Consider the following 26334-nt stretch of genomic DNA (forward strand, 5'->3'; position numbering starts at 1 on the left):
AGAGCATATTTTAAAAGAATCAATGTCAAGTTAGGAAATAAACAGCCAATAAAATTGTAGTACGAGCAAAGATTATAATACTAGCAAAGCATGTCTTACCACTTTCAGAAGGCACAAGTTGTCCCGCAAAGATGCTAAAACACCAATAAACGACACCACAAACATCAGAATTCCCAGCAAAATCAGGATTATAGCTGGAGCTAAAAAGGCACCTTGCAGTGTCTTGTACTTCTGTCTCTCAACTTCTGCATATATGCCAATACAAAGGATGAAAGTTCCAATTAACTGCAAAATATGAAAACAAAGTATTAGCACATTAAAGTTACATGGGAAAAAACAAATCTTAGTGTTAATTTCTACATACATCACACATTCCAACAAACAGCCATCCTATTCAGAGGTTTATTATTTCCCTTATATTTTCATGCAATCTTTTAAGCAAATTTTCCCCACATCCCAAAATTTTAAAATTTCTTTCTAAAGACTTTCAAAATAAACTTTTACATGCAAATATTTATGTGATTTCTGTATCTGATTCTTATGATTTGAAGCTTGCACCTTTCATTCTCTTCCTTAGTCGTACAACTACCCTATACAGAAGTCATCTTTGGACTTGAAACGTTAACTCCATTTCTCTTTCCACAGATGTTGTCAAAGGATTTGTTTTTATTTCAGACTTCCAGCATCTGCAGTATTTTAGGTAACAAGGTGTACAGAAAAAAGATTTTTCCGAAGAAGGGTCCGGACCCGAAACGTCAACTTTCCTGCTCCTCTGATGCTGCCTGGCCTGCTGTGTTCATTCAGCTCTACACCTTGTTATCTCAGACTCTCCAGCATCTGCAGTTCTTACTATCTCTGCAGTATTTTATTTCCTTTGACACTATAAAATTAATCAATCATTCTGTCACTGAACCTCTCATTCTTTCACTCTATCACAGACCTCCCTTGTCCCACTCACCCTTTGGTCAAAACCTTTTACATTTCTAATATTTCCTCTCAGCTCTGATGAAAAGAAGAAACATGAACTGTTTACTCAATTTCCTGTCCCTCTACAGATATTGCCCGAAATGCTAAATGCTTCAGCATTTTCTGTTTTTACTTCAAATGTTCAGAATCCACAGTGATCTGCTTCATTATCCACTTACAACTATTTACCTTTAATTGCTACTTAGAAAAATATCCTTACACAGCTCAAATCTATTAAAAACAGATGAGTGGACAGGATAAAGATGAGCTAAAGAAATAGGTTTGGAGATGACTTTTAAAAGGAGAAAAGGTGGACTTAAGGATGAAAAGAGCCACACAAGTTAAGTATAACTACCTGCAGTGGAGTCTGCCTGGAGTCTACCTGCCTGGAAGTCAGTGGTGAGTGGAGTTCCACAGGGCTCTGTCCTTGGGCCTCTACTGTTTGTAATTTTTATTAATGACTTGGATGAGGGGATTGAAGGATGGGTCAGCAAGTTTGCAGACGACACAAAGGTCGGAGGTGTCGTTGACAGTGTAGAGGGCTGTTGTAGGCTGCAGCGGGACATTGACAGGATGCAGAGATGGGCTGAGAGGTGGCAGATGGAGTTCAACCTGGATAAATGCGAGGTGATGCATTTTGGAAGGTCGAATTTGAAAGCTGAGTACAGGATTAAGGATAGGATTCTTGGCAGCGTGGAGGAACAGAGGGATCTTGGTGTGCAGATACATAGATCCCTTAAAATGGCCACCCAAGTGGACAGGGTTGTTAAGAAAGCATATGGTGTTTTGGCTTTCATTAACAGGGGGATTGAGTTTAAGAGTCGTGACATCTTGTTGCAGCTCTATAAAACTTTGGTTAGACCGCACTTGGAATACTGCATCCAGTTCTGGGCGCCCTATTACAGGAAAGATGTGGATGCTTTGGAGAGGGTTCAGAGGAGGTTTACCAGGATGCTGCCTGGACTGGAGGGCTTATCTTATGAAGAGAGGTTGACTGAGCTCGGTCTCTTTTCATTGGAGAAAAGGAGGAGGAGAGGGGACCTAATTGAGGTATACAAGATAATGAGAGGCATAGATAGAGTTGATAGCCAGAGACTATTTCCCAGGGCAGAAATGGCTAGCACGAGGGGTCATAGTTTTAAGCTGTTTGGAGGAAAGTATAGAGGGGATGTCAGAGGCAGGTTCTTTACGCAGAGAGTTGTGGGAGCATGGAATGCGTTGCCAGCAGCAGTTGTGGAAGCAAGGTCATTGGGGTCATTTAAGAGACTGCTGGACATGTATATGGTCACAGAAATTTGAGGGTGCATACATGAGGATCAATGGTCGGCACAACATTGTGGGCTGAAGGGCCTGTTCTGTGCTGTACTGTTCTATGTTCTATGTTCTATGTTCTAAAGGGAATGAGTGCAGACTGTGGAGTCAGAAGAATACTGGGTGCAAGAACTGAGTTTTAGGGCTCGTGGAAATTAAAGAGAAATGGAGGGGGATATCACAAAGGATTTAACACAAGAGATGGAAATATTAAAATTCAGGATGTTCAGGAATTAAGGAGTCAATGATGTGGTGGTGGGTGAGCAGAACTTTCTGCATATTGGGATGTGGATAGCAGAGCTTGGCTGAGTTTAGAGAGTGGAAGTTGGGAGGCCAACCAGGAGACCATGAGAATAGTTGAGTCAGTATAAAACTAAATGGTGGTTGGACTGAGGCACTGGTGGAGGGGGGACAATGTTAGAGAAGTGCAAGTGGAAAATCTTTGTTATTAAAAGTATATTGTGTGAGAAACTTTGCTTAAAATTGGACAAAACATGTAATTAATTTTCAAGCAGTATAGTTTCTTCAGTTAAATTCACAAAGTCTTTAAATTCTTTTTGATGAAATGGCTAAGTTTTCTTTTATTTGTTCACGGGATGTGGGTATTGCTGGCTAAGGCCACTAGCCAGCATTTAATGCCCATATCTAGCTGATCAGAGGAGATTGTTGAGAGTTTGGAGTCACATACAGGCCAGATGAGGCAAGGAAAGTAATTTTCTTCCCGAAAGGACGTTAGTGATCTAGATGGGTTTTTTTTTGACAATTGACAATGGTTTCATGATCATCATTAGACTCTTAACTCCAGACTTTTGTTGAAATCAAATTCTATCATCTGCCATGGCAGGATTTGAACCTGGATCCACCATGTCTTTAGGTTAATAGCATAGTGATTATACCATCACCCTCCCCTATCCTCTTATCATTTTTGAACCTACAAGCAGGTCTATCTAAATAAACAAATGTAGACCAAGATTGCTGACTTCTTCGCCAAGCTGGCTTGTTCTCATTCATTGAACCTGCATTGTTGGCCTCAATTTGTATAGCAAACCAGCTCTCCCGCTAGCTAAGCTATCCAGTATATAACTAACTATCCAGTATACAACACCATATTAATACCCTGATATGTTCCAAGATGTGACAAAAGGATGACATGGAATATACTTGGAATTTTACACCAAAGAAACAGATAATTTCTCCCAATGTCCATGCCAGCATTTATGGTTGACAAGCCTCCTCTAACTTTTATTCATCACACTATATTAATATATCCTTCTAGTCCTCCTCAATTGATGTTACTTTGATCACCCAGTCATGCTACCAAAATCCACGTATTCACCACTAAGGAGGTTCTCTGAATTATGTACTGCATTCATTAGCCATTATCATAAGCATACTTAAAACACATTGGATGCTGGGGGTGCACATTAGGAAACCAGGCACAGAAAAGTCCCTGTGCACGTTTAGATGTCAAACAATGCACATGGACAGAAACTTGCATGTGAGTCAGGTTAATCTCTGCACCCAAAACCCCAGCAGGCAAGCTATCATGGACCATGCTGTGATTGCCAAATCATAACATTGTCCCCATGAGTTTGTAAACGACATTGTGCAATATTATCATAATGGAATGGGTTCCTTCTGCACCGTAACAATTTTGTGATTTTATAACAAAGTCATAACAAGTTTCTCTGTTTGTCAGTTCCATTTTCTGGTTGAAGTAAGCTTTTAATCCTGCGATGAACATAGCAGAGAAACACAAAAATGCACCAAGCACTGTATACTGATATCATAGTCTGTCTATTTTACACAAGGTGCAAGCTAGGAACAGGCCTTTTACAACCAGCATTCCAGTGGCAATGCTAACTGCAAGTCGAGGGTATTTTTTGTCACAACAGTGCAATACTATTCTTTATTAAAAATAATGTATTATCAAGGTTATAATAACTATGTACCTGTGTGTAGAATTCAAGTTTTGTTACACAGATTTGTTCTACGGTTTTCAAAAGACCATATTAAATATGACCGTATGTGCCAATATTAAATGAGAGTCTTCTTAATTTCTATATATGAGCTAATCTATTTGTTTTATGAGACCTCCTCCTACTTATAAGCTGAATACAAAAAACAATATGGTTCAGAAGGTGTGCCCTTTAAGTAACTGGCTGGGAATAAATAGTAACTTGGAAGGGTGCCAGCTGTATTGGACCTGGTCCTCAGTTTGTAATTGCCAGAACTGACAGTCCATAGAACATTTAAGATTACAGCACAGTACAGGCCCTTTTGGCCTTCGATGTTGCGCCGACCTGTGAAACCAAACTGAAGCCCATCTAACCTACACTATTCCATTGTCATCCATATGTTTATCCAATGAATTGACAACACTGCTGTTCGAATGGCATAATTTAAAATCCGTGGAAGATTCCTTCAGTCTGATATACTGCAAAACAGAACCCTAAAATGGTCAATGAGTCATAGAGGTCCACCACAGAATAAGAGGCCATCTGGCCCATCGAGTTTGCACTGGCCAAGAAAAAGCACTTAGCTATTCTAAGAGATAATTACATTACATTAACTACAGTGTGGAAACAGGCCCTTCGGCCCAACAAGTCCACACCACACTTGAAGGATCCCACACATCCCTGAACACTACGGGCAATTTAGCATGGCCAATCCACCTAACCTGCACATCTTTGGACTGTGGGAGGAAACCGGAGCACACGCAGGAAACCCACGCAGACACGGGGAGAATGTGCAAACTCCACACAGACAGTTGCCCGAGGCTGGAATCGAACCCGGGTCCCTGGAGCTGTGAGGCTGCAGTGCTAACCAATGAGCCAGCGTGCCGCCCCAAATAATGGGAACTGCAGATGCTGGAGAATCCAAGATAACAAAGTGTGAAGCTGGATGAACACAACAGGCCAAGCAGCATCTCAGGAGCACAAAAGCTGACGTTTCGGGCCTGGACCCTTCACTTAGCTATTCTAATCCCATTTTCCAGCGCTTGGCACATAGCCTAGTGTATATGAGCATCACAAGTGTACATCTTAATACTTTTGAAATGTTTTCTGCCTCTACTACAATTACAGGCAGTGACCAAACCTGGGGTGGAATGCAGAATGTGTTTCACAAGTGGTTTACGTAGCTCATGAGGAGGTCAGAGCAATAGATACTTTTACCTGGACTATAGTAAAGCCTTCGACAAGGTTCTGCATGATAGATTAATTAGTAAAGTTAGGTCATGTGAGGTTCAAGGTCAGCCTGCCAACTGGATACAGAATTGGTTTAACAGCAGGAGACACAGCGTGGTGGTGTAGGGTTGCTTTTCAGACTGGAGGACTGTCATTTTCAGTGTCTCACAGGAATCAGCTCTAGGTTCTCTTTTGCTTGTCATTTATATAAATGATTTGGATGAGAATACAGAAATCATGGATAGTAAGTTTGTGGAAAACACCAAAATTGGTGGCATAGCAGACAAAGAAAGAGGTTTTCTAAGATTACAAAAAGATGTTGGTCAAATGGGTCAATGGGATGAAAACTGACAGATGGAATTCAATCTGGATAAATGCGAGGTATTGCATTTTAGTACAACAAACAAGGGTTGGGCATATACAATTAGTGGTAGGGCCCTGGGTCGTGATATAGAACAGAGAGATCTAGAGTTCAGGTACAAAATTTCTTGAAGTTTGCGCCACACATGGACCAGGTAGTTGAAAAGGCATTTGGCACTCTTGCTTTCGTTGCTCAGTCCTTTGAGTACAGGAGTAGGGTAGTCATGTTGAGGTTATACAGGACACTGGGGAGGCCTCTTTTGGAATTCTATGTTCAGTTCTTGTCGACCAGTTACAGGATGGATATTATTAAGCTGAAGAGGATTCAGAAGAGATTGACTTGCATGTTGCTGGTTATGGAAGGTTTGAGTTACGAAGAAAGGCTAGGTAGGCTGGGACTTTTTCCACTGGGACATAAGAGATTGAGAGGCGACGTAACAGAAGTTTATAAAAAAAAGGGGAATAGATAGAGTAGTTGTCTTTTCCCTAGGACAGGGGATTTCAAGAATATGGGGCACATTTTTAAGTTGAGAGGAGAGAGTTTTAAAAAGGTATGGGGGAAGTTTTTTTAATAGAGGTTCGTGCGTGGAATGAACTTCCAGAAGAAATGGTGGATGTAGATACATTTATCTTTAAATGTTTAAAAGATATTTGGGTAAGTACATGAATAGGAAAGGTTTTTAAGAGATATGGGCCAGCCGCAGGCAGGTGGGACTAGTTTAGTCTGGGATTATGTTTGGCATGGACTGATTGGACCAAAGGGTCTGTTTCCATGCTATATGGCTCTATGACTCAGCAGTGAGGAGGGTGAAGACATGCATGGATAAGTACAACATTGAATCTTGATATACTAGTTTTGTAAACATTAAAAAAAACTTTTGCAAACATTATTTTCAGTATGTCACAACTGAATTCTGCATACAGAGGAAAAAGAGACAGAAAGACTATTTTCTAAAAAAGTTGAAAGTATACACTTTTTGCATTCGCAGCAATTCAAACTTAAAAGGATGGAGACTATATTTGTTAATGTTCAGTCTGTGAGAGGATGTTTGGAGCCAATAAATAAATATAGGTAAAGTTGCCACAGTCCTACGAGACTATAGGCTGCTCTCTGATCAAACAGAAATGACAGTTGGCACTTTAACCTGAGGGTCACCATGCCTCAGATGAGGGGAGAAGTTGAGAAGGAGAGGCCTTCATGGTAATTTCAGTCAGAGTGGGAACTGAACCCATGCTGTTGGCATTTATTTGCATTGCAAACAGCCATCCAGCCATCTGAGCTAACCGCACCCATCCCCACCCACCAAATAAACATTTAGCACATAGTTAAAAAGATAATTAGACAAAATACCAAAGGAACAACTAGTTTATATCTACCATGATCAGGAGCATAGCGGTAATGTTTTTGGTCTAATGCCACAGAGACGTTGGACAAAGGAAGGAAGGGATTTTATGGGGCCTGTAAGAGTGGCATAGTGGTGAGTGGGCTAACTTAATTAGGTGAGAGTTGAAATTTCATTCATGATGGCAGGTTCTTACTTATAATGGATTTGCATGCCATGAATACGGCGGCAAGGTGGCTCAGTGGTTAGCACTGCAGCCTCTCAGTGCCAGGGACCGGAGTTTGATTCCAGCTTCGGGCGACTGTCTGTGTGGAGTTTGCACATTCTCCCTGTGTCTGCGTGGGTTTCCTCTGGATGCTCCGGTTTCCTCCCACGATCCAAAGATGTGCAGGCTAGGTGGATCGGCCATGCTAAATTGCCCATAGTGTTCAGGGGCATGTGGGTTATAGGGGAATGGGTCTGGGTGGGATGCTTCAAGGGGCAGTGTGGACCTGTTAGGCCGAAGGGCTTGCTTCAACACTGTAGGGAATCTAATCTAATCTAAAAGAAAAATCCTTCAGATTTTCCTAATTGTGTTCTGCCTTCACGATAAAGTCAGCGGCACATGAAATCACGTCACACATGGTTCACATTTGTTTAAAACTGGTTTGCACCTTTGGCTTTGCATAATTGTATCTGTGGTCAGTGGATTTCCTTGTTGAAATCTACAAGGTGGGGGACAAGGGCAAAGGCAGCTCCCATGAAGGCTCAGGACTGGCAAGAGTGAGCCAGTGTTGAAGGATTGGGGAATGTGGAGTGGATCAGGGCTTTCCTGGCACAGGCTTTGCGCTGACAGTATGGCCAAGGTTGAAATACGTGTTGCAGAACATGTCAATGTGACACTGCATGTCCAGTTCCAAACTAGCAGCTAATGTAGTGTCAACAAAAAAGAAATTGTGATGTATGTCCTTGAAAGACCTTGGTTGTTTCATGAAGTTGCATCAGACTACATAATGTCCTGTCTCTATGATATTGGATTTTAATACCACTGTCATGGAAAGCATTGGAGAGGACGATATGATGGATGTCTGGTTGATAACAGAAGTGAGAAGCAGGCAGAATAGATAACATTTAAGCAGGAAGTGAAAAACAAAGAAGGACAGTATGGATGACTGGTAGTCAAAATAAATGTGAAGTCAAAAGTCTTCCATAGGTATTTAATTAATTTTAAAAGGTGGTTCGAGGAGATGGCTGATTATTGACAAAAAAAATGGTAATATACACATGGAGGCAGATGGCACGGCTGAAGCATTAATCAGTACTTTGCATCTGTCTTTACTAAGATGACGCTGCCACAGTTTACTGAAAAAGGAGGTTGCAGTACTGGATGTGTTAAAAAGTCAAAAAAATCTTGGTACTAGAATAACCATCTGTACTCAAAGTTGATAAATGACCAGAGCTGTATCACATGCATTTGGGAATACAGACAGAAATTAAAGGTAGAAATTGCAGAGGCAGTGGCAATAATCTTTCAATCCTGATTATAATAAAAGGTGGTTGACTTGAAACATAAGTCCGTTTCTCTTTCTGTAGATGGTGCCCAGGCTACTGAATTTTGCCAACATTTTCTGTGTTTATTTTGGAATTCCAGCACCTTTTATGTTCTTCTAATCCAGTCCTTCACCAGCAGACTGGAAAATTGTGAATATTACACCCCTATTCAGAAAATGTTGCAAGGAAAAGGCCTGCAACTAGTGGTTAATCACTCTTAATTTGTAGTGGAGAAGCTCTTAGAAATAATAATCTAAGAAAATAGTGTAGGTTAGATGGGCTTGAGATCGGTATGACAGGTCGGCACACCATCGAGGACCGAAGGGCCCGTACTGTGCTGTACTGTTCTATGTTCTATAAAATTAGCAGTCCTCTGGTTTAAAGAAAACTAGCACAAACTTAGGGGAAAATAGCATTTCATGAATTTTACTGTATTTTTTTGATGATGGAAAGAAATGGTGTACATGAATTTTCAAGAGGTATTTCATAGAACATAGAACATAGAACAGTACAGCACAGAACAGGCCCTTCAGCCCACAATGTTGTGCCGACCATTGATCCTCATGTATGCACCCTCAAATTTCTGTGACCATATGCATGTCCAGCAGTCTCTTAAATGACCCCAATGACCTTGCTTCCACAACTGCTGCTGGCAACGCATTCCATGCTCTCACAACTCTCTGCGTAAAGAACCTGCCTCTGACATCCCCTCTATACTTTCCACCAACCAGCTTAAAACTATGACCCCTCGTGCTAGCCATTTCAGCCCTGGGAAATAGTCTCTGGCTATCAACTCTATCTATGCCTCTCATTATCTTGTATAAATGAAGTTCCACATTACAGGCTGTCAGCAAATTTGAACCCCATAGAACAAAAGGCACAGTTGTAGCATGGTGATAAAACTGGCTGAGTAAAATGACAAAGAATAGAGGTAAGTGCCTTTTTCTCAGATTGGAGGAAGATAGTAGGATTCCCCAGAGTTGATATTAGGACCACAGCTTTGCTCGATTCATATCAATGGCCTAGACTTGACTATACAGGGCATAACTTCAAAATTCATTATCACATAAAACTTAGAAGTATTACGAATGGTGAAGAGGATAATGTTAGATTTCAGAAACACTGGTGAAGTGCATGCTTGTGAATGATGCACTTTGCTACAAATTACAAGGAATTACAAGGAGGCAAATTATCAAATAAAATACTCAATAGCATACGAGTTTAGGAGTGCCACCTGGGGATGTGTGCGTACAATTTGTTAACAGTGGCGAGGCAGGTTGAGAAAGTGTTTCATGAGGCCTCTGGATTCTGGTCTTTATAAACTAATGATTTGGCTTCATTTAGGAACATTTTGTCCAGTTCTGGGCACTATATTTTACAGAGAACATAAAAGTTTGAGAGAACAGTTCTGGAATAATAGTCTTTAGTTATATGGATAAATTTGCAAAGCTAAGGTTTTTCGTCGAGAAAAAAGTCAAGAACAATTTGAAAGGTACGATCAGAAGGAGTTCGTACAGATATGGAGAAATCGCTACCATTTGTAGAAGGGTAAAGAACTAGAGCACGTCAATTTCAAACAAATGGCAAATGAATCCAAACCAACTCAAGAGAAAAACTTTTTCAGGCAATCATTAAAATCTGGTTGCACTGCTTAAGACTGTGATGCTAGCAGTTTCAATTGTTGTTTAAAAATGTAATTGGATAATTGTTTGAATGGAAAAGATGTGGAGTGCTTTGGGGGAAGGGGAGGGAGAGAGACTTACTGAGGTGCTCTTAGAGAGACAAACAAGATGTGACAGACTGAATGGCACCCTTTTGTAGAATAACTGTTCTTTGATTCCAACACAGGGTAACTTATCATCCTTACCAGTGATACCAACATTCCATGGCTGAATAAAAAAAGACAATTTGCCATTTCCAGCACTTCAGTGACGAGCTGGACAGTGAGATGCCATTTCTACAAAATCAATGGTGAAGTATCCCCAACTCTGCATGGGTTTATGCCAGGTGCTCCAGTTTTCCCCCCACAATACAAAGATACGCAGGATATGTTAATTGGCCATGCTAAATTACCCATAGTATTCAGAGGTGTGAAGATTGGGTGTATTAACCATGAGAAATGCAGGGTTACAGGGAAAGGGTGGGGGAATGGGTTTGGATGGGGTGCCCTTTGGAGGGATGGTGAGGACTTGTTGGGCTGAAGGGCCTGTTTCCCCACTGTAGGGATTCTATGATAATTTAACACAAACAACATTTAGACACTTGTCTTGAACTATGTACCTTATCATCACTTGAAGTCACAACACTCCCATTTATAACAGCAGGCACATTTAACCCCAATGTTATTGTGACATGAAAATGTGGAAGGTCACTTTACAGTAGAATCCATTATAGAGTCATAGAGTTGTACAGCATGGAAACAGAACCTCCAGTTCAACGTGCCGTAATTGTACCAGCCTTTGCCACTTCCTCTGACAGCTCATTCCACACACACACACACACACACACACACATACACACACACACACACACACACACACACACACACACACACACACACACACAAAGTTACACTGGCCAAATCAGGTATCTTTCCAAATTTTACATGTTTGCAACTGTATCGTTGTGATGACAGCAAATTGATTTAAGGTATATTTTCCTTTTTGGTATTTTTACTAATACACTAAGATAACACTGTGATGTATGTTGAATAAGCTGCCTGGCTATCAGTCTTTTATCTTCAGTAATTTAATGAAATCACGTGATCCTGATATTTTAAAGGATCATTCAGCTCATTATGTTACCCTGCATCCCATTAGTAAACAATAACTCCCCTGACAGTTAGTTAGTTGTTTCAGAATTCCTGCTGGGACCAAGCCTTATGCAAGGATCTCCAATGGAATCCAGCTGGACACGGGAAATACATACAAGGTATCAGACGGAGTGGGACTATGGAAAACCTACGTGTCTAGTCCCACAAGTCTATACCATATCTTTAACATTATCATGATATGATGTAAGAATAAATGCTGGAACAACAGGTAAGAAGAATATGCACACGAATCTCCTGGATGAAGCAAATGGTCTTATAGGTATAGGTGAGTCCCAGGCTAGGATCCTGTAACAGTCGTCCAAAAAAATCTGGTGGAAATTTATTTCTGTAAATGTGTTAAATAGCTACTGCAAACTCAGAAATCTTTGAGACTGAAGAACACAGCATCCCTACGATTAATCTGAACTTTCTGGCTTGTGTCAATGGAAGACAAAATGGTTAAAACAAAGCAAATTTTCTCCTTAAAATTCAACTTTATCTTCAGCAACAAAAAACGTGCAGAAAAAAAACTGCATACATAGCAGTAAACATTTCTCTTCAGAAGTATTTTGTGTGAGTATGAATCAGGACATTTTAACATAGAACAATATAAAATTATTATTATTGTGCTTTTCTCAGGAAGCACTCATACTCTCCTGCTGAAATGATCTCAGTTATTCATAAATCATTACAGCATTACTCTCATGTTCCAGGAAACTTGAACTCTCACTTCCATTCCTTGCAAACAGAAATAACATTCAGACTTAGCCCGATGTGTACTGAAACTTTTATTTGGCACTTAAGTAACAGCCAATGACATTCACCAACAGGAGAAAAATTAAACATCTCACTTTGACATTTAATGGCATGACTATTGCTGAATCCTTACTAACATGCCCCAACTGAAAATGTAATTGGGATAGCCATAAAATTAATGTAGCTAAAGAACAAGCCAGAAACTGGGAATTCTGCGGTGGATAACTCACCTTCTGACTCTCCAAAGGCTGTCTACCATCTACAAGGCACAAGCCTGATGTATGACGTGTTCTCGGGATTATTGCCACTCCAACAACATTCATCAATCTCAATACCATCTGGGAAAAGTTGCCCACTTGATTTGCATCCAATCCACCACCTTAAATATACAATCCCTCCAATACCAGCACAAATATGCAGCAGCGTGTGACATCTTAAAGTCTTTGTTCAAAGGCATCTTTCAAACTTGCAGCCTCAACTAGGTTAAAGAAAAGGCAGCCATCACAAGGAACACCAATATCTGTTAGCTGCCCAAAGCACATATTATCCTTACTTGGAACCATATCACCATTCATTCACTGTTACTGGATCAAAACCTCTGGACTCACTGCAAAACAGTACTGTGGGTGTTCCTACACAACAGAGATGCAGCAATTAGAGGACTCAGCTCATGAGTGTTTTCTCAAGGGCAATTCAGCATGGGATATAAATGCTGGCCTCTTTCCTGTTTCCAGCAAGATGGAATTAGAATTAGAACCTCTACAGTGTGGAAACACGCCTTTTGGCCCAACAAGTCCACACCGACCCTTGGTGCATCCCACCCAGACCCATCCCCTTTTACCCACCTAATCTACAGACTCCTGAACACTACGGGCAGTTTAGCTTAGCCAATTCACCTAACCTGCACATCTTTGGACTGTAGCAGGAAATCGGAGTACCTGGAGGAAACCCAAGCAGACACGAGGAGAATGTGCAAACTCCACACACACAGTTGCCCAAGGATGAAATTGAACCCGGGTCCCTGGTGCTGTGAGGCTGCAGCGCTGACCACTGAGCCACTGTGTCGATGGCAGCAGGGTAGGGTGCTCCAGCAGGAGTTCTTCTGCTGCAACTGTTCTTTTTCTTCTCTTTCTTTTCTCCCTCTCTTCTCAGCCTTGGGCACCCAGTCCTAGTCACCGAAGTAGGGTCAGCAGTCAATGGGGACGCCAGCAGCTGGAACGAGGACGCCAGTGACCAGTGGCCAGTGCCGAGCTTGGGCAGCCAGGGGTCAGGCCATGTCATTGCCACCTGCACTGATCTGCTGCGGAAAGATTTTGGAGAGACAATGTGATGTTTGCCTTTTTAATTTTGCTTCTTGTTTTTCTGACCAATGGTTACACTGTGTATAGCTGTAATGTAACATTTTTTCTTCATTTCTCTGTTTTGTAATTAAGTATTGCACCTATGATGATGCTATAAATGCCAACTTATAAACTTTTCATTGTACTCATTTGAATACATGACAATAAAGCTAATTCAATTCAATACCATAAAAAACTACAATAAAAGCCACTCCAAAAAATCGCACAAATATGAGGAAAAGCAACACAGCCGTAGAAGCGCTACCTCAGCATTCAGTGTTATTTAAAAATTTTCACATTGAATTTGCAATCTCTTTGACACGCAAGGGAAGTATGAAACGGGCAGATAAATTCTCAAATATGAACGCAGCAGACTGTAAAACTAAAATCAATGCTCTGTTGTCACAACATAAATAATGGAATTCTTACTATCCTGATCAATAATTAGTTCACTCATACCAGAACATGAAAATCAGTATGGTCACATCTCCAAGTTCAAGTCCTTTTGAGATTAATGTGCGACAAAAAGAAACAAAATTTGAAACAATTAATGTCTTGCCTTACAGCACAGTAAATTCCCTGTACATTCATATGTTGAATATGATTTCAACACAAATCATATTTATCACATTGCATGATTGAAGGTTGGACTGTCACGTCAATTTAAAGAATCAAGCCGTTAATTTAAAATGTGACAGTCCTCAAAAAAGTGACTTGTTATCATAAATATGCCATATTCTTCCAGTATCCTGCAATTTTTTAACAACACATTCAGTCATTTTTTTCTCCAGTTTACTCCTGACAACATGTCCAGCAATTCATCATACTTCATACGAATATAGTCAATCACTGAAATCAGACTCTAGTCATGCAAGTCACCACAATGGTGATAAATCCTGTTCTTGGCAGTCACCTATATAAAAAGACTCTGTAGCAAGGCTAATTCATGTAAGCCAATTGCAGCAATTCAATGCCTATCTAAATACGATAGCATGCTCAGAACAAACCAGAAATTTAATCTGACTGTGTGATCAATACTACTAAACTAAAGAAGTCAAGATTCTATCACAGCAAAGGTCACATCAGGAAAAAGGCTTTCTCAAGACTTCAACTCTATCAATCGTTTCAGGACCTCTGTGCTGTGCTGCTGTACTTTATTGGCCACTAGAATAACTTCTGTTTTTTGTCCAGCAGTTACTTCAGAGTAACTGTTGAGAAATTGACTTGCCATTTGGGCTGATTTGGCATTGCTGTTGAAGATCCCATCTTGGTCACCTCAACAGCTCCTTTGGAGAAGTCATCAAAATTTGCACACTTGGTTTCCTTATCAATGAGGAAGCATTAATAATCAGAAGTATTTCAATTTTTAAATGTGGAAACATATCCTTTATACTCTTGCCTCCCTAACCGGTTCTTCCTCTCACCCATCCCTTCCTCCCACCCCAAGCCGCACCCCCATCTACCTACTAACCTCATCCCACCTCCTTGACCTGTCCGTCTTCCCTGGACTGACGAATCCCCTCCCTACCTCCCCACCTATACTCTCTCCACCTATCTTCTTTACTCTCCATCTTCGGTCCGCCTCCCCCTCTCTCCCTATTTATTCCAGTTCCCTCTCCCCATCCCCCTCTCTGATGAAGGGTCCAGGCCCGAAACGTCAGCTTTTGTGCTCCCGAGATGCTGCTTGGCCTGCTGTGTTCATCCAGCCTCACATTTTATAATCCTAAATTTAAATCTGATGGAGTTGACAATAAAGGACCAATCCTTTTGTAAGAAACTGATATGTCATCAATGGTATTAAAAAAAAGGGGACAGTTGATCAAAGACATGAGAGCTAACAGCCATCCACCAGAGAAAACAGCACTCAGCTCTCAAAAGAGAATTGCTGGCTCTCACAGACTCCTCTATGTCTTAGGGAAAGCGCCATCTAAAAACTATGGCACAGCTACTACTGATGGAAGAATCGACAGAGAAGGCATTCCTGACATACAAGATCCTGAGGGATCTCAACAGAGAATCCAGTACTAAGGTTACAGTTGAAATATTTTTGAGGTAGAGGTGTACTGATCCTTATTATGTAAGAGGGTAAAAGGTTATCGTTGGTAGGCATGAATATGGGTTTGAGATCAAAATCAAGTTTACAATGCAGGAGGACCACTACCCCCTCCCTGAGAATTAAAACCAAAATTGCCCAAAGAATAACACCTTGCCTCATAATCTGTAATAGCAGTGTGAGCAGTGGTTAACCTGCCTTTCAACTACCAGTGGTTAAATAAATCATTAACACTCACCTTACAATCAACAAGTAACAATTTATATATCCAACTCTAATAATGAACAAATTGACTAAACTAATAACAAACTGAGTAAATAACTTCTAACTACTAACTATTCCCGAATACAGCAAGATTCTAATGATATACTGTTCTAATAAATATAAATCCCACTGATATAAAAATAAAATTTAGCCTCTCAAAATTACAGCCAGATTGCATGTCTTCCTGAATGCTCTGTGCCTTCGCCATCAATTCTTCTATCAGGAATGCCTTCTTTGTCGATTCCTCCATCAGGAATATTAACTAGCTGTGGCATGGGTACCATTGGTATCTAGACAGCACTTTCACTAAGACATACAAGAGTCTGCGAGAGCCGGCATTTTTCTCTTGAGAGCTGATGGCTGTTAATTCTGGTGGATGACAGTTAGCTCTCCTATCATTGTCTAACTGGCCCCTTCTTTAATACCTTTGATGACATATCAATTTCTTATAATAGGAACTCAGTTCAGAAGAAGGGTCCCAACCCAAAACATCAACTTTCCTACTCCTCTGATGCTGCCTGACCTATGTTCCTTCAGCTCCACACTGTGTTGTCACTGAAGAATAACTCCCTACTTTTGAATTTAATTCCTCTCATGATAAACGATGACATTCTACCAATTTTTTTTATTTACTTACAGTAGCTGCACACTGACCTTACTGAAATCCGAAAGTCCCACTAATGATAATTTATCAGATCCCATCTTGTCAAGGAGCGGCTACTCTAGTTATTCAGAGTTTTTAAATGATCGGCATATAGGCAGATAGAGTTTAATTAACTTGGCAAGGTATATGTCAAAGGCCATTGGTCCCAGTTTCAATCTGGATGGTATGGTTTATTATAAAAAAGGATGAGTTTAAAAGAATGGTGAGGCCCATAAAAGGTTATTAGTAAAGGTACAAAAATGGTATTTAGATAATATGGGAACCACATTGTTCGCATATAATCTTCAAGATTGTTGGTAAAGATTAGGTGTAAAAAATGATCAGAGGTATAGATAGAATGGACAGCCTGAGAATTTTCCCCAGGGAGGAGGTAGCTGTTACAAGGGGGCATTGTTTTAAAGTGAGTGGAGATAGATATGGGGGAGACGTCAGAGTTTCGTTACTCAGAGACAGTGGTAAGGGCATGGAATGCATTGCTGGAGAGGGTAGTGGAGTCAGTCTCATTAGGGGCATTTAAGGCTATGAGATAGGCAAATGGATGATAGTATAAGATAGGAGTGGAGGTTAGATAGACCTTAGGCCTAGGGTAAAAATTCAGCACAACATCGTGGGCCAAAGGGCCTGACATGTGCTGTGCAATTCTATGTTCTATTAAAAATTTGCAGATTCTGAAGGTCTAAGGAGTCAGGTAGTTCTTAATCAAAATGTTGCTCAGCTATCAGGATCAAATTGATACAACTGATAGTTTGTCTAATGGACAGAACAGTTCTGATGGCTGATAGGAGGTAATTAGTGACAAAAGGACATCTGCCAAAAGTGAATAGTAAAGTTAAACATTTACTAGATGGAGCTTCAGCTGGGGAGCACTGCAAATATAAAAGCTAAATGAACATACAGGAGGGGGAGGCAGGACGTTACACCCATGGAATGGGAACACGAAGTGCATTGACAGAAGGCAAGAAAACACGGTGTGAACTCAAATAGTGGGTCCACAAGCGATTATGCACCTAGAAAGAGATTACAAACTGTTGAAAGAAATCCTATTGATAGGAGAGGGACGACAAACAATGACAGTCCAGAAATGGATAGAAGGCAAGACAGAGAGTGTAGTCTAACAAGGATAATACAGTACAAATCAGGAATACCATTGGGAGCAGAAGTCTTGCTGTCCATGAATAAACTAGAAGAGACATTATAAAAGATGCCAAACAAGAAGTACTACAAAGTTGGAGAAAATTTGGGGTAAAATCATAGATGCCAGATGGAGTACAACTGGCAAATATGCACCCAAAATATCCCCTGATGGGACTTATAAGACTAGAACAAGACTCATGGTCGAGGTTTTGAAGAAAACCTGGGGACTGAAATACAATGGTAGATTCATCGACAGCAGGAAAGGTATTTTGAAGATGTTTGGCTTTGTTAGCACAAAATACAAGGGAGTCTAAATCAATTAATATTAAAGCTACATTTTATTAGGGAGACCAGCTTAAGACAGAAGTGTTTCTGCGTACTCCAAAACAGCCACCAAATGATGTGAGGACATTTCAAGGCTAAATATGTGTGTCTATATAACCTAATACTTCTCAGTAAGGTCTTACTCATTAAAATTGGGTTGACGAGTTAAAAGCAGATCTTGCCATGTTTTACTGACATCATAAGGGGCAGATTGCAGACATTTTCAGAATGCATGTAATTTTTGTTTGTGTGGTAGGAGCAGTGAATTTGAAAACATTGTCATAAATGAGCTTAAAACAGAAATCAAAATTTGAAGTCAGGCTTCTGGGGCTATTAAGTGCACTGAAATGAATATCAGGCGGAATGGATTAAGGTTCACTTTGTATCAGCAATCTTTATTTAGAAACTGGTGGCCTCATTGCTATTAGTCAAAGTAGGGCATCATAAAATGATAGTGGCTTCTAAAACAGAACTGGAGGAATTGCGAAATCTAGTTAAATCAAACTATAATCAGCTGAATATGCAAGACACCCAAACAAGGCCAGATTCCCATTTAAAGTTGAGCACAACTATGAAAAATCCTAATATGGAAGATATTATTTGGGTAAAACAAACTTTGAAAATAATTAAAATGGAGTTTTACGTTTGAAATTTTCATCACAGAGTTGCCAGCAACATGAAACTTGTTTTTAAGCATGTTTCTTATTCAAATCTCTTTGGTTCAGAAATGCAGGAGTGTGTATATTTTGTTTTCTTGTGGGAAATTGAAATAAATGTTGTCCTTTAGCTTGGAAAGCTAAAAAGATCAGAAGAGTAATGGGAAGTGCCTTAGTCACTCTCGCTGTTGGTGAGGCTGCAGACGTGGCATTTTTCTTAGCGAAAATATTGGAAGAAATTCTAAAAGGGATTCTGCAGCAATATGCATTGAATGTTACATTGAATATGTTATACCAGAGAGACTTATGATCAATGAAATGTCTGAATAAAGAAAGATTGTGGATCAATAATGCATGTTTAAAACAGATGTTGGAGAATTGAATTCTCCAAATTGAAATGTTTGGCTAGCAATAATCAGCTGATTATTTTTCAAAGAAAGCACCAAATTCTAAGAAACTGTTAAACATATTAGAAAGAGGACATTTGAAGCTGTAATATGCAAAGAATAAAGTGAGAATATATGTTGTCATTTTGTTTCTTTTATGATTATAGTTTGATTTAACTAGAAAGAAAAGGGGGATTTGATATCATCTAATATAATCTGAATGAATGCCTGAGAACTAATGGAATGGAAGAATTGGTGATGGATATAATCATTGATTAATTGAGTTGGAATTGGTTATATTAAAAAAAGTCAGGAGCTGGTAATCAGTGAGGTGAGTTTTGTGGAGTGTGAAATAAAGCACTTATGTACAAGTGTGCACATTAATTACATTTAGATAGTTATCTTTTGTAGCATAACACCCTACACCTGTTACTTAACAACTAATACACTGCTTACTAATTATATCTTGCCAAATTGAAAATGACCCATTTGTGTCTACTCTTTGCTTCCGAATAGCCAACCAGTCTTCTTCAAATGCCTGTATGTACAAACACCAGTTTCTCTACATATACAACATAGGTTACCTCCAAGAAGAATTTCAATAGGCACAGTTCATCTTTGCCTGTGCAGTGTGTGTCTATTCTGGGTAAATCTGTCTAACAGTTCCTCCTTCTTCCTTATGTGTCAGAATGTTTCTAACTCTTTCCCTAGCATAGTAATTTTAAGTCACAGACATTTTGCATAAACTTGTTTGCCCGGGAACCTTTTGCTGTCCTCAAGCTCCCACAATGTATTCAGGCACACACTTCTCTGTCATAAGATCATGAGAAAGTCCACTTCACCCTGTCCCACTATCCAATCCCCACTACCTTAGAACATCAGTTGTCTGTACAAACACGTGGAAATGCTTCTGGAATCTGTCTCTTCGTCTGTGGCAACACTGATAAGTTCAATCTCTTGTTCTTGTATTTTGCAATCAGTTCGCAGTTGTGACATTAAATGGTCTGTAATGCTTCTTATATTTTTCTGCTCATTGGCATAAGGGTTGGCTTCTCAAGCCTGAGCAGTTCAAGTAGAATTATATTGCAGAAGTTCATATTCATGAACTTGGCCAAACTCATTTGAAAGAGGGTCCTTGCAGCCAAAGCGCGCTTTTTTTAACCTGTTTTGACCTGTCCCACTCTAAGAAGTAACACCAAAACACCCAAAGGGCACCTCATCCTATAATCTGAAAAAGGGTATGAACAGTGATGTAACCTGCCTTTCTGTAACATCTAGTGGTTAAAATAAATCCTTGACATTCGCTTTACAATCAACAAGTAACTATTTATCTACAAGTAACTACAAATTACCTAAACTATTAATAGGCCAAATAAAATCCCTTCTAATTACTAACTATAACCGACAAAAGCAGTATTCTAATAGCATGCTGTTCTAATAAATACAATACCTCATATATATAAAAAAAGTGTCTCTTGAAATTACTGCAAGGTTCTCTCTTTTCCAGAATGTTGTTCTTCGTCGGTTCTTCCATCAATATTAACTAGCTGTGCCATGGGTACCATTGGTATTTAGATGGCGCCTTCTCTAAGGCATAAAGGAATCTGTGAGAGCCAGCATCTCTGTCTTGAGAGCCAAGGGCTGTTATCTGTGGCGGATGGAAGTTCTCTCTCCCTCTTTGTCCAACTGCCCATTTCTTTTATACCATTGGTGACATTTCAATTTCTTACAATAGGATTGGTCCTATGTTGTCAAAACCATCAGATTTAAATTTAGTTGGTTTTTGACATTTAACTGCCTGGTTCAAATTGATCAGCTAAATTCAAAACTTTTTGTCTTGCTAAAAACAAACTGCTGCTTGGTCTGCTAAGTGTATGGCCTTTTGATACAAATGATTCAATTCAGATGCTCTCTGTGTACTTGCTAACTTTCAAGCTGCTATTCACAGACTTCCATTTTAAATCTCTAAGCGATAGGGTTAGGGTTAGGCATGTAATCTTTTAAAGTAGCCCCCAACCCCTTCCCAATCCATAAATACTGTAAAATCCTACAAAAACAATTTTCTTTTAAATTCACAATAAAGCATTCACGATAATATTTTCACAACCCACAACATGCACAATCTATAAACTAATTGCTTGTAACATGAGACTCCAACAAATAATCTAGTGTTTGTGTACTTAAATCTTTCCAGGAATGTCAAAGGATTGTGATTGGTATACACAATGATCTCTGAAGTGTTGTTTGTAATGTAAACAGTAAACTGTTGCAAGGGTAATAACTCTCTCAATGGTTGAATTTTTTTCTGGTGGATATGGAGTTCTTTTGAAATATAACTGATTGGCCTTCAATTCCACAATTATCCTCCTGTAACAACACAGCTCCAACACGTACATTGCTTGTGTTGATGGTGACTTTGAAGGGCTTCAAATAAATTTGGCGTGGCCAAAACCGGTGTGGTGGTTAACTCTGGTTTTAAGTGGGCAGCACGGTGGCTCATTGGTTAATGCTGCAGCCTCACAGCACCAGGGACCCAGGTTCGATTCCAGCCTTGGGCCTGTCAGTGTGGAGTTTGCACAATCTCCCCATGTCTGCATGCATTTCCTCCCACAGTCCAAAGATGTGCGGGCTAGGGGGATTGGCCATGCTAAATTGCCTGTAGTGTTCAGGGATGTGTGGGTTATAGGGGGATTGGTCTGGGTTGGATGCTCCAAAGGGCGGTGTGGACTTATTGGGCTGAAGGGCCTGTTTCCACACTGTAGGGAATCTAATCTCTTAATGTTGCCTCCTGGCATTGTTTTGTCCACCAAAATTTTGTGTTCTATTTTAACTAGTCTATCAACTGTGCCACTATGCAACTAAAGTTTTCTAAAAATTTCCTGTAGAATCCGCTCAATCCTAAAAATCATAGCACTTCCTTCTTCGTGGATGGTCTTGAAAAATCGTTGATGGCCTTCGTCTTCATGTTCCTCAGTGTCATCCGTCCATATTCGATGTTGTAGCCTAAGCATGTCACCTCTGCTTTCGCAACTTCTGTTTTTGCTAAGTTTATAACCAACTCTGCTTCCTACAGTCTCTCAAAGGCCTCTACCAATTGCTCCATGTGATCTTTCCACAAATGGCTAAAAAATCACCAAGTCATCTATGTAGATGGCAGAATTAGTCAATCCTGCCGCAACTCTGTTCATCAGCCTTTGAAAAGTGACTGGTGCATTTTCATTCCAAAGGCTATTACTTTAAATTGATTTAGCTTATCTGGGGTTACAAAAGCAGAAACTTATTTTGCTCTCTCTGACAAAGGTACTGGCAAACCACAAAGTAAGTCCAATTTTGTGATGCAAGTGATTCATCCCACGTTTTTCCATGAAATCCTCCAGCCTCAGAATTGGGTATAAGTGAGATTTGATCATTGCATTGATGTTCCGATAATGAACGCAGAATCGTTGAGTACCATCAGGTTTGGAAGCCAACATGATCAGTCAACTTCACTCACTTTGACTCGACTCAGAGTCATTGATTCTTACAGCACAGAGACAGGCCTTTCGGCCCAAACAAACCAAAATGTCCATCCACACTAATGCTATTTCCCTGCACTTGGCCCATATCCTTCTAAGTCTTTCCTATCCATTTATTCATTCAAATACCTTTTAAATGTTAATGTACCCACCTCAACAACTTCCAATGGCAGCTCATTCCAAATCCATACAACCCTCTGTGTAAAAAAAAGTTGCCCCTTCGGTTCCCATGTACTTTTTACCCTCTTACCTTAAATTGATACCCTCTAGTCTTTGATTCCCCAACCCTAATAAAGACACCGAGTACATTCACCCTATCCATGCCTCTCATGATCGTATACACTTTAATAAGATCCACCCTCTCCCACACTCTAAATAAAAAAGGTCCAACCTCTCCCTATAACTCAGTCCCTCGAGTCCTGGCAACATTCTTATGAAATTCTTCTGCACTTTTTCCAGTTTAATAACATCCTTCCCATAGCAAGATGACCGAGACTGAACACAATACTCCAAGTGCAGCCTCACCAATGTCCTGTACAACTACAACATGACTTCCCAACTTCTATACTCAATGCCTTGACCGATGAAGGCCAATGTGCCAAAAGCCCTCTTCACTGTGCTGTTTACCTGTGACTCCACTTTCAGAGAACCATGTACCTGAACTCCAAGGTGTCTCTGTTCCACTACGCTCCACCATGAAACTCCTACCTTGATTTGACTTTCCAAAACACAACACCTCACAATTATCTATATTAAACGCCATTTGCCATTATTTGGCCCACTTCTCCAATGATCAAGATCCTGCTGCAACTTCTAACAACCTTCCCCACTGTCCATGATATTGTCAATTTTAGTGTCATCCACAAACTTACTAATCATGACTTGTACATTCTCATTCAAACCATTGATATAGATAGCAACAGCAATCAATGGCCGCAGCTGATCCCTGAGGTACACCACTAGTCACAGGCCTCCAGTCCGACAAGAATCCTTCCACTATTACTCTCTGCTTCCTACCATTCAGCCAATAGTGTATTCAATTTGCCAACTCTCCCTGGATTCCACTCGATTTAACCTTCCAGAGCAGCCTATCATTTGGAACCTTAAAGGCTTTATTGAAATCCATATAACTACATCTACTGCCTTGCCTTCATTGACCTTCCTGGTCAGTTCATCAAAGAACTCTAACAAACTTGTGAGGCATGATCTCCCACGCACAAAGCCAAGCTGACTACTCCTCATCAAACCTGGTCTTTCGAAATTCATCTGTATCCCTCAGAATCTTCTCAAGTAACTTACCTATGACAGGTGTTAGGCTTACTGGTGTATGGTTTCTAGGTTTTTCTATGCAGACCCTCTTCAATAAGGGAACAACATTCGCTACCCTTCAATTTTCTGGAACCTCACCCATGGCTAACAATAATGTAAATATTTTGGCCAGTGCCCCCACAATTTCTTCTCTAGCATCTTGCAAGGTTCTTGGATATTTCTGATCGGGACCAGAAGATTTATCCACCTTCATATAGAGTAGTACTTCCAACAGCTCTCTGCTGTGATATGGACCATCCCCAAGATATCACTACTAACTGCCCTAAGTTCCAAAGTCTTCATGCCTTCCTCCATGCTTTCTATGAGATTTTCTTGGAGCAATGCTTCTACTCCCATCTGAACCTGCACTACTTTGACAGGATGAAGCCTGTAGGGGTGCTGTTTTATTGCAACTGCATTCCCTACGTCAACAGTTCTCCCCAATCTATTTCTACGTAAATCCTCATAACATTGTACCATGTCTTTTAATTCAGTTCTGGGTCAAATAGCTCACTACCCTATCCCATTCCTTAACGGCTCCCTCATTATTCAATCTATTCTGAGGCATATCAAAATCGAAATCATCTGGATTTGATTCCTCACTCTGGGTGGCAGTAACTATTAACTGTTTCTCTGGTTCCCTTGTCATTACTAAGGTTTCAGTATGTTCACATGACATACCCATTAATTGTTTTTCCTATCTGTCACCTTTACAAGATAATTCACCTGACTTAACTTCTTCTCAATCTTATAGGGTCTGCTAAACCTTGCTTTGAAGGGATCTTCGATCACTGGTAACAGCATCAAGCAAAAGCACCAACCCCACAAGCAAATGTCATCTCAGATACATAATTCAACTGTGGGATCTCTGACATTGGACCTATCAAATTTTCCTTAATTAATTTTAAAGGCCCTCTTACTTCCTGTCTGATTATCAACTCAAATGGAGTAAACTAAGTCAATTCATCTGCAGCATTTCTAACAGCTAATAACATAAATGGGTTATCATTATCCCAATCATTGTGGTAATCCTGGCAATAAGTCCTCAACATTATTGTTAGGGTCTGATGCCACCTTTCCAATGCTCTCTAGGAATCAGGAATAGTAGGCACTTGATTTAAAGTGTTTGCTGCCTAAGCTATCCTTAACCTCCTTAAATAATTTGGCAGTAAAATTGGACCCTCAGTCTAACTGAATATCCCTAGGTAGTCCATAATGGGTAATGAAAGCAGGTAACTTCTCCACAACCCTATTTGCCTTGACACTCCATAATGGAATTGCCTCTGGAAACCTGGTAGACACAAAGAGCATTACAGCACAGTACAGGCCCTTCGGCCTTTGATGTTGTACCGACCTGTCACACCGATCTGAAGCCCATCTAACCTACACTATTCCATGTACGTCCATATGCTTGTCCAATGATGACTTAAATGTACTTTAATTTGGCGAATCTACTACTGTTGCAGGCAAAGTGTTCCATTCACTTACTACTCTCTGAGTAAAGAAACTACCTCTGACATCTGTCCTATATCTTTCACCTCTCAATTTAAAGCTATGCCCCCTCGTGTTCGCCATCACCAACCTAGGAAAAAGGCTCTCCCTATCCACCCTATCTAACCCTCTGATTATTTTATATGTTTCGATTAAGTCACCTCTCAACCTTCTTCTTTCTAACGAAAACAGCCTCAAATCCCTCAGCCTTTCCTCGTAAGACCTTCCCTCCATACCAGGCAACATCCTAGTAAATCTCCTCTGCACCCTTTCCAAAGCTTCCACATCCTTCTTATAACGCGGTGACCAGAACTGTACGCAATACTCCAAGTGCGGCTGCACCAGAGTTTTGTACAGCTGCAGCATAACCTCTTGGTTCCAGAACTCGATCCCTCTATTAATAAAAGCTAAAACACTGTATGCCTTCTTACAGCCCTGTCAACCTGGGTGGCAACTTTCAAGGATCTGTGTACATGGACACCAAGATCTCTCTGCTCACCTACACTACTAAGAATCTTACCATTAGCCCTGTACTTTGCATTCCGGTTACTCCTACCAAAGTGCATCACCTCACACTTGTCCGCATTAAACTCCATTTGCCACCTCTCAGCCCAACTCTGCAGCTTATCCATGTCTCTCTGCAACCTACTGCATACTTCGTCACTATCCACAACTCCACCAACCTTAGTGTCGTCTGCAAATTTACTAATCCATCCTTCTACGCCCTCATCCAGGTCATTTATAAAAATGACAAACAGCAGTGGACCCAACACCGACCCTTGCAGTACACCACTAGTAACTAGTCTCCAGGATGAACATTTCCCATCAACTACCACCCTCTGTCTTCTTTCAGCAAGCCAATTTCGATCCAAACTGCTATATCTCCCACAATCCCATTCCACCGCATTTTGTACAATAGCCTACTGTGGGGAA

General features: G+C 40.4%; 1 protein-coding gene across 1 annotated transcript in view; it reads right to left on the minus strand.

Annotated features, from left to right (window-relative positions):
* Window positions 1–26334, minus strand: part of tspan15 (tetraspanin 15) — a 99320-nt gene that overhangs the window by 60312 nt on the left and 12674 nt on the right. The window contains exon 2 of the mRNA XM_048551154.2: window positions 100–285. Coding sequence (XP_048407111.1) covers window positions 100–285 — 186 coding nt within the window. The remainder of the gene's footprint in view (window positions 1–99; window positions 286–26334) is intronic.

This window comes from Stegostoma tigrinum, chromosome 20, assembly GCF_030684315.1.
Source record: "Stegostoma tigrinum isolate sSteTig4 chromosome 20, sSteTig4.hap1, whole genome shotgun sequence".
Classification (NCBI taxonomy): Eukaryota; Metazoa; Chordata; class Chondrichthyes; order Orectolobiformes; family Stegostomatidae; genus Stegostoma; species Stegostoma tigrinum.